The sequence below is a fragment of the Vitis vinifera genome, chromosome 9, assembly GCF_030704535.1.
Source record: "Vitis vinifera cultivar Pinot Noir 40024 chromosome 9, ASM3070453v1".
In the NCBI taxonomy this organism is placed as follows: domain Eukaryota; kingdom Viridiplantae; phylum Streptophyta; class Magnoliopsida; order Vitales; family Vitaceae; genus Vitis; species Vitis vinifera.
The window spans coordinates 18837819-18848155 of record NC_081813.1 but is presented as its reverse complement, the minus strand read 5'-3'; the positions used below and the strand labels follow the sequence as shown (position 1 = coordinate 18848155).

At 28.5% G+C, this 10337-nt stretch overlaps 1 protein-coding gene across 1 annotated transcript; it reads left to right on the top strand.

Annotated features, from left to right (window-relative positions):
- The first annotated feature begins 4542 nt into the window (after positions 1 to 4542).
- Positions 4543 to 9058, top strand: LOC100250169 (receptor-like protein EIX2). Its single transcript, XM_010656811.3, has 2 exons — positions 4543 to 5574; positions 6818 to 9058. Exons 1-2 carry the CDS (start codon positions 4593 to 4595, stop codon positions 8959 to 8961), a joined length of 3126 nt encoding a protein of 1041 aa, XP_010655113.1. The 5' UTR covers positions 4543 to 4592; the 3' UTR covers positions 8962 to 9058.
- Positions 9059 to 10337: the final 1279 nt, after the last annotated feature.

The following is a 10337-nucleotide window of genomic DNA, read 5'->3' as shown; positions in this document are numbered from 1 at the left end:
AACCTTACAATGTGGTCCCCACTTCATGCAAAATAAATATTCTTTATTGTGGATCATGATCAAGAAAAAAATGAACTATTATGATTGGATTTTAAATGATTATCCATTGTCCATGATTAAATCTAGGCAAATTAAGTTGTTAGATATTTGTATAATAAAAAATAATTGGAAGAAACTAATCTATTATTATAAGGTCATATCATGTGTATGGATGGTAGTTTGATTTTACAGATATACTAAAATATATCAAGAAATATCGGTAAATGTTTTGATACAAAATATCGAAAATTAATCAAAATTCATAGAAATATTAGGAAAAATTCTAAGAAATGATATATTAAGGAATAATAGAGATTTTGAAGTTGTTTTATTGATATATATAATGTTATGTGTTGTTATAGTAGTAAAGCACATTTGGTCAAGTGGTAGATATTATACATTTCTTACTCAAGGTGTTCGAAGCCCTTCACTTGCATAATGTGTTTTTTTTTTTTTAGCTTTAAAAATGCAATCTCAATCCCACATTGGAAATGGAATAAAAAAACAATGCCATATTTTTTAGGTTAGCCCATAAGGTATTAGAAATGAGATTGGGCATAGAAATCTTGGGGCCCCAAGATGAAATAAGAACCCAATCTACTGTGATATATAGATTCAATTTTGAAATTGGGCTTAGGAATCTTGGTGAGTGGGCCACATTTCAGACCTTGTGTGGCTCTAACTTGAATTAGTGTTTGTTTGGATTCAATTGCTTTAGGCGGTCACATTTCAAACCTTGTGTGGCTCTAAGTTGAATTGGTATTTGTTTGAATTCAATTTCACTAATTTAATTACAACTTAAGTCAAGATTTTTATATTTCCACCAAACAATGGAAATATAGACTTCATACAATTCAAGATGTTTATTATCAGTCATGATCAAACAACGTGGTCTACACTTTATTCAAAAATTTATGGGTCATGAAAAAAAAAGACGATTCTAATATAATTTTAAATGGTTATTTATTATCCATATGACTATTTGACTTGACAAACCTTACAATCTGGTCCACACTTCATGCAAAATAAATATTCTTTGTTGTGGATCATGATTAAGAAAAAAATGAACTATTATGATTGGATTTTAAATTATTATCCATTGTCCATGATTAAATCTAGGCAAATTAAGTTGTTAGATATTTGTATAGTAAAAAATAATTGGAAGAAACTAATCTATTATTATAAGGTCATATCATGTGTATGGATGATAGTTTGATTTTACAGATATATTAAAATATATCAAGAAATACGGTAAATGTTTTGATACAAAATATCGAAAATTAATCAAAATTTATGGAAATGTTAGGAAAAATTCTAAGAAATGATATGTTAAGGAATAATAGAGATTTTGAAGTTGTTTTATTGATATATATAATGTTATGTGTTGTTATAGCAGTAAAGCACATTTGGTCAAGTGGTAGATATTATACATCTCTTATTCAAGGTGTTCGAAGCCCTTCACTTGCATAATGTGTTTTTTTTTTTTTTTTTTAGCTTTGAAAATGCAATCTCAATCCCACATTGGAAATGGAATAAAAAAACAATGGCATATTTTTTAGGTTAGCCCATAAGGTATTAGAAATGAGATTGGGCATAGGAATCTTGGGGCCCCAAGACGAAATAGGAACCCAATCTACTGTGATATATAGATTCAATTTTGAAATTGGGCTTAGGAATCTTGGTGAGTGGGCCACATTTCAAACCTTGTGTGGCTCTAACTTGTATTAGTGTTTGTTTGGATTCAATTGCTTTAGGCGGTCACATTTCAAACCTTGTGTGGCTCTAAGTTGAATTGGTATTTGTTTGAATTCAATTTCACTAATTTAATTACAACTTAAGTCAAGATTTTTATATTTCCACCAAACAATGGAAATATAGACTTCATACAATTCAAGATATTTATTATCAGTCATGATCAAACAACGTGGTCTACACTTTATTCAAAAATTTATGGGTCATGAAAAAAAAAAACGATTCTAATATAATTTTAAATGGTTATTTATTATCCATATGACTATTTGATTTGACAAACCTTACAATGTGGTCCACACTTCATGCAAAATAAATATTCTTTATTGTGGATCATGATTAAGAAAAAATGAACTATTATGTTTGGATTTTAAATGATTATCCATTGTCCATGATTAAATCTAGGCAAATTAAGTTGTTAGATATTTGTATAATAAAAATAATTGGAAGAAACTAATCTATTATTATAAGGTCATATCATGTGTATGAATGGTAGTTTGATTTTACAGATATATTAAAATATATCAAGAAATACGGTAAATGTTTTGATACAAAATATCGAAAATTAATCAAAATTCATGGAAATGTTAGGAAAAATTCTAAGAAATAATATATTAAGGAATAATAGAGATTTTGAAGTTATTTTATTGATATATATATAATGTTATGTGTTGTTATAGTAGCAAAGCACATTTGGTCAAGTGGTAGATATTATACATCTCTTACTCAAGGTGTTCGAAGCCCTTCACTTGCATATTGTGTTTTTTTTTTAGCTTTAAAAATGCAATCTCAATCCCACATTGGAAATGGAATACAGGAAAAATAAGTTATTAGATATTTGTATAATAACAAATAATTGAAAAAAACTAATCTATTATCATAAGGTGATATCATGTGTATGTTTCTCATTAGTTAGGATTAAAGGAATTAAGTTTGTGTATCGGATCATATTATTTTCAAATACCATTTTCCTTTGAAATTAAAAGTAATTATTTAAGTTGCAAGATAGATATAGTGTTTAATCTATTAAGTGTATATAGTAAAATAATTTGGTCTTAATTATATTAATGGTACACCTAGCTACTTTGACATATTTGGATTTAAAACAACTTTTCATAATTTATCATTATGGATAATAAATCTTTAATTTTGTAATGATATTGGCCAAGTTAGTCCTACATGATTCATAATAATTTGAGAATATTAAACTTATCTAATATCATCTTGTGTGGAGAATATTTTTCATGGACTTGAATGTTGTAAGGTCTTGAATGTTTCAATATGGTTGTAAGGTCTTGAATATTTTAAAAGATATCATCCTTCAATATGGTTGTAAGGCTATTATCTTGTGTGGACTTGAATTTTTCAAAGATGTCACCTTTCAATATGGTTGTAAGGTCTTGAATGTTTCAAAAGATATCACCTTTCAATATAGTTGTAAGGTCTTGAATATTTTAAAAGATATCATCCTTCAATATGGTTGTAAGGCTATTATCTTGTGTGGACTTGAATTTTTCAAAGATGTCACCTTTCAATATGGTTGTAAGGTCTTGAATGTTTCAAAAGATATCACCTTTCAGGTTCTTCGTTTTTTAATATTAATTGGATTGACTTTGAGTTTGATGACTGCTTAGTATTAATTGGATTGATTTTTGAGTTTTAAATTATTTGTAAAAATGAATAAATCCTATATATTAAATATTACTTGATTTGGAATCTATTTGACTAATGAAAAAATTTAGAGAGGTTAAAGAAAATTAAAAGAATACATGTAATTAAGAAAAATCATATTTGATGATTTTGGTATTGGATGGCGAAGAGAAATGAAAGAGAAAAGAGATTGTGTTTACTTCATTTGCTTTTTAAAATTTTTTAAACTATTATTTTTATTTCTTTATATTTTTCTTTTTGTCTTTGAAAACAAGCTAAATCAATTTCTATTTGTTCTATGGATTTGTTTTCTATTTAATTTCATTTTTAAAAATTGTTTTCCAAAATAAGAATACCAAATAATACTATAAATTTCCAAATTACACCACCAAACAATCCCATAGATTAAATAATGCTATTTTTATGTTGAATGATCTAAGCTTTTAACTTATTCATAATACCTTGATTTACATCTATTATTTCTCTTCGTTAAGATATTTCAAAGTTTAAAATGAGTATTTTTTTTTACTCATAAATGAATTTTCTTATTTATTGATCACCATGACTTAGTGCCAAGTCATGGTCTTTCCATCTACATTTTTTTTTCTCCAAGTCAAAGTTCTTCAATCAAAACACTTGGTTTTAATAATGAAGGCAAGAACTCATATAATACTAAAAAAGAAAAAGAAAAATGAGGTTGTCATTATCATCACTTTAAACCATCTTCTATATATTTGTGTTGAAGCAAAAAACCAAAGAGCAAGAAAGAAGTTTCAGCAGGTGATGTTCTACTCCACTAATATTGATAAATTATTTTTAATGTGGTTTTCTATCTAATGCTTTTACTCTCTTGTAGGTGATTTTAGTTATTGTCGATCAAAGTAAACTTGATCTATGAGATGATTACAATTGTTTTTCTTAGTATATATATAAGAATGGTATCAATAGATCTTAAATTAATCATAATAGACTAATGAAATTTGTTAAATATTAAAATGAGTTCTTTATATTGATGCAATTGTCTTTTAATTTTTTTTGTTACTTTTTTAATTTTTATGTTGGAAATAAAATTTTGATTCAAGTAAAGAAAATACTAACTATATATTGGAATTCAATTTTTACAGGTGCTCCTTACTAGAGAATTGAATATTTACATGGAAAGAATTTCAATTTTTGGTTTCATTTTGACCATTCTCTATTTAATAACAACAATACTTGCTTGCAATGGCCATACCAATATTGATGGCAGTCTACAATCTGAACAAGAGGCTCTTATCGACTTCAAAAATGGTCTCAAAGATCCCAACAATCGGCTTTCATCGTGGAAAGGAAGCAATTATTGCTATTGGCAGGGAATTAGTTGTGAAAATGGCACAAGATTTGTCATTTCAATTGATCTTCATAACCCTTATTTGGATAAGGATGCATATGAGAATTGGAGTTCTATGAGCTTGAGTGGAGAAATTAGACCTTCATTGATAAAACTCAAATCCTTGAAATATCTAGATTTGAGTTTCAACTCATACAATGCCATACCTATTCCTCAGTTTTTTGGGTCTTTGAAGAATTTACTATATCTAAACTTATCCAATGCTGGGTTTAGTGGAGTGATTCCTTCAAATTTAGGGAATCTTTCTAGCTTACAACATCTAGATCTTTCTTCTAGATATTCTAATGATCTATATGTTGACAATATTGAATGGATGGCTAGTCTTGTTTCCTTGAAGTATCTTGATATGGATTCTGTTGACCTTGCATTGGTAGGAAGTCAATGGGTTGAAGTACTAAACAAGCTCCCAGCTTTAACTGAGTTGCATCTAGATAGGTGTAACCTCATTGGATCAATTCCATCTCCAAGCTTTGTTAATTTTACTTCACTGCTTCTTATAAGTATAAGCTCTAACCAATTCAATTTTGTGTTTCCTGAATGGCTTCTAAATGTTAGCAACCTTGGATCCATTGATATAAGCTACAATCAATTACATGGGAGGATTCCACTTGGTCTTGGTGAGCTACCTAAGTTGCAATACTTAGATCTATCTATGAATCTTAATCTCAGAAGTAGTATCTCTCAACTATTGAGGAAGAGTTGGAAAAAGATAGAAGTTCTAAATTTGGGTTATAATAAATTACATGGTAAGCTTCTTGTGTTAATATAAAAATTGATATTTCTTTGTTTAATATGTAGTTAAATATATATAGTTGATCATTGTGTATATAAGATCTTATTGACTATGTATTAGTATACAATATCAAATAATTGCTATACTTTGTTCACATGTTGGAAATAAATTTCTACTTATTATTAAAACATTATTTTGAATTTTAAATTTCTTAGAAGGAAATTTAGTTTTTTTTTTTTTAATCTAAGAGAAAGCATATAGTCTAATAATTTTTGTTTATGAAGTATCTATATTATTTAACAATTTCTTGTGTAAAGGTAAGTAATTGACTACTTAGCCATGAAAAAGAATTGAATCTTATGGGAATACAAATTTTTTTTTTTTTTAAATCCTTAACCTCTATTTTTTTGTTTTAAATTAGTTGGTTAGTGATTTATTATTTATTATTGTCAATAATAAGAATATCATTTTTATACATTTATTATATTAATTATTTTTTGAATGTATTCATTTCTATAATAAGATTTTGACATGCTTTCATTTTTAAAATTTATTTTGTTCTTGGGGATAATAAGTAACTATTAACTTAGGGTGGTTTTTAATCATTAAGAGAATTGACTAAATCCAAATGAAGAAGCTACTATTCTATGCTAAATAGGAAACATATGTTGTCATATGAGTTTTTACTTTGATAGATTGATAAAATTAAAGTCTCTAAAATATTTAGATTTGAGTGATAATATTTTTTTATCACTCCCCAACTCATTTAGAGTATTTCAATTTATAACATATCCTCTATATGTTTTAGATAGATATAAACCATGTTGCTATGTCATTTTATTGATTTTAATGGTACTTTCTACATCACTATAATTTTCTATTCACATTTTCTAGGAGTTTGTAAAAAAAAAAAAAAAAATAGAATAACCACTTGGAGATAAAATAATTGTTCGGAAAAACATTTTTTTTAATTTCTTAATCTTTTGGTATATGTTTTCATTTTTTTTATCTTCCCTCACTAAACTATGACTTTGTTTGAATTATTACTAGTCTTACATCATCTAAATAAATTACTTTATTTTATGGTTGTTAGAACTAGTTGTTATTCACCAATGCATGAGAAATCATAATTTTTCTTACCATTTCTTTAAAATATTTGTTCATGAATTAAATTGTTTTGTTATTTAATATTTATATTATTTTTTTCATTACATAATTTTAATTAATACATATTTTTTTACTCTTGGTCATGACAGGTTCAATTCCAAGCTCCATTGGAAACTTTTGCAACTTAAAATATCTGGATTTGAGTCTTAATAACTTGAAAGGAAGTTTACCTGAGATTATCAAAGGAATTGAAACCTGCAATTCTAAAAGTCCTCTGCCTAATTTGAGGAAGTTATACTTGGACGAGAGTCAATTGATGGGAAAATTGCCAAACTGGTTGGGTGAGCTTCAAGAACTTAGGGAACTTCATTTATCTGACAACAAATTTGAAGGTTCCATCCCTACGTCTTTAGGGACATTGCAACAATTGGAGTATATGAATCTTGAAGGAAATGTGCTGAATGGAAGTCTCCCATATAGTATTGGACAACTTTCTCAATTACATTTCTTGGATGTTTCTTCCAATCAACTGAGTGGAACTCTCTCTGAACAACATTTTTGGAAGCTAAGTAAGTTAGAGGAACTAAACCTGAACTTCAATACTTTCAGTTTGAATGTTAGTTCCAATTGGGTTCCTCCCTTCCAAGTGAGAGCTCTTTCTATGGGTTCATGCCACTTAGGTCTTTCATTTCCAGCTTGGCTTCAATCTCAAAAGAACCTCCGGTATCTTCGTTTCTCAAATGCCAGCATTTCAAGTTCTATTCCAAATTGGTTTTGGAATATTTCTTTTAATCTGTTGTACATTAGTCTATATTTCAATCAGTTACAAGGTCAGTTACCAAATTCATTAAATTTTTCTTTTGGCAATCTGGCATATATTGATTTTAGTTACAACCTCTTTGAGGGACCTATTCCTTTTTCAATCAAAGGGGTCTATTTTCTAGATCTCTCCCATAATAAATTTTCTGGCCCTATCCCACTGAGTAAAGGTGAATCCATGTTAGACTTGCATTTCCTTTTTCTTTCGGAAAATCAAATAACAGGAGTCATCCCATCAAACATAGGTGAGTCCCTACCCAAATTGTTTTTCCTTTCTCTTTCGAGTAATCAAATAACAGGGACCATCCCAGATTCCATAGGACACATCACCTCTCTGCAAGTCATTGATCTTTCAAGGAATAATTTGTCTGGAAGCATTCCTTCTACCATAAATAATTGCTCTAGCCTAATTGTTATAGACCTTGGAAAGAACAATTTGTCTGGGATGACACCAAAGTCGTTGGGTCAGTTACAATTGCTTCAATCACTACATCTGAACCACAACAAGCTTTTAGGAGAGCTTCCCTCGTCTTTCCAAAATTTAACAAGTTTGGAAGTCCTTGATCTCAGTTACAATAAATTATCAGGCCAAGTTCCTGCATGGATTGGAGTTGCTTTCGGAAATCTTGTAATACTCAGTTTGAGGTCAAATGTGTTTTCTGGAAGACTTCCCTCTCAACTTTCAAATTTGAGCTCCTTGCATGTTTTAGACATTGCGCAAAACAGTTTGATGGGTGAAATTCCAGTCACTTTGGTTGAGCTTAAAGCAATGGCTCAGGAGTATAACATGAATATATATCCATTGTATGTCGATGGGACCAGCTCCTTGCATGAAGAACGGTTGGTTGTGATTGCAAAAGGCCAAAGTCTTGAATACACTAGGACTCTTTCTCTTGTGGTAGGCATAGACCTATCTGACAATAATTTAAGTGGAGAGTTTCCCCAAGGAATAACAAAATTATCCGGTTTGGTGGTTCTGAACTTGTCTAGGAATCTCATCACTGGTCAAATTCCAGAAAACATTTCAATGTTACGTCAACTGTCATCTCTTGATCTATCAAGTAATAAGCTTTTCGGCACCATTCCTTCAAGCATGTCCTTATTATCATTCTTGGGTTCTTTGAATCTATCAAATAACAATTTCTCTGGTAAGATCCCTTTTATAGGGCATATGACAACTTTCACTGAGTTGACCTTTGTTGGAAATCCTGATCTTTGTGGAACTCCACTAATCATAAAATGCCAAGGTAAAAAGCAAAGTGTTGTTGAGGACAAAAATGATGGTGGTTATATTGATCAATGGTTTTACTTGAGCGTTGGCTTGGGATTTGCGGTGGGTATTTTAGTTCCATTCTTTGTTTTGGCAATAAGGAAATCTTGGTGTGATACCTACTTTGATTTTGTGGAAAAAATTGTTAAATGGTTGTTGAGAGGAAGAGCAACCTATGTCAAAAACCACCCACGAAGGCGATAAGTTTTGTTTGTAGACCTCTATATGCTTTATGTATCATTTTAAGCTTTGGAAGTGAATTTCATCATAGTTGCAATAGAAAAGATACTTGGCTTTCTAATTTATTCATAAGTAATTAATTAATATATTGGTTTTAGGTATGCATATATATAACTGCCACTAAAAAAAAAAAAAAATTAAGTTGTGGACCTGTAATTTGGAATAATTAATATCTAGTATTTATAATAATACGGAGAATGAAGCCAAAGAAGTTACTCATAGTCTCTCCATGGTTTTCTTCTTCAAATTTAGATTTTGGGTGTGGCAATGCCATGAACCCCAAGCAGTAATTTGAGGGATTGATATGGCAATCTCAAATGAGATGTTATGACATGAGTCTAGATATTCAATAAACACAACAATAATATATGTTAAAATGAGATGTCAATCTCAAAAATCAATTTATAAAGAAGAAAACAAGAAAAATATTGTATTTATGATAATTACTATAAAAATAAATAAATGGTAGGCAATTAAGGATGAAACTTATATCATATACTACAAATAGAAGCAAGTAAACACTTAGGGTATGTTTGCTATGTGGGATTGAAGAGTGGGAATGAGCATCTCATTCCTTTCTCATCCATTCTCATGTCTGGATAACTTAAAAATAACAATAGGAATAAAATTAAGAATAATTCCAAAGGAAATGAAATCCCACTTATAAATGGGATTTCAATTGATCCTTAGGATGATGTATTTTGATTCTCTAGTATAAGTTATTTTTAAAAATATTTTTCAAAAAATAAAATTCAATAACTTTTTTGGATAAGTTGTTTTCAAAAATAAATTTTTATTTTGATTTTGTAAAAGAACAAATTGTAAAATCAATTCATATGGTATAAAATAAATTTAATTCAAATCTTATTAAAAATAAAAAATAATTTTATAGTTACAAATAAATTAAAAAATAAATATTTTTAATAAAATATGAATAGCAATATTATAATAAAATGATAAATTATATATTTTTTAAAATATTTTTAAAATATGGATATTAATATCTTATAAAAGCATAATTGATTTATTTTGTTACAAATAAATAATAATAATAATAATTTAAAATCGTGAAGCATTGAATTCATCAAAATTTATATTACTTAAGGCCACTAATCCCTTAGGTTTCACCTTAAGCTATCTAGAACAAGTTCAAATGCCTAACTTTAAACATCTATTTTATATTACTTAAACGTTGCGTTTTGCATAACCCTCTAGCATATGCCTATACCCAAGACTTATAAGTCATTCTCTCTATCAAGACATTACTAAGGTATGATGTGCTCGGTGTATGTATGAGTTTACAAAATATTAAGCTATAAAACGTTTTGAATGTTTAAGAT

Coding starts and splice junctions, on each gene's coding strand:
- LOC100250169 (XM_010656811.3), top strand. CDS start 4,593: ATGGAAAGAATTTCAATTTTTGGTTTCATTTTGACCATTCTCTATTTA. Junction 5,575..6,817: donor GGGTTATAATAAATTACATG/GTAAGCTTCTTG, acceptor TGGTCATGACAG/GTTCAATTCCAAGCTCCATT.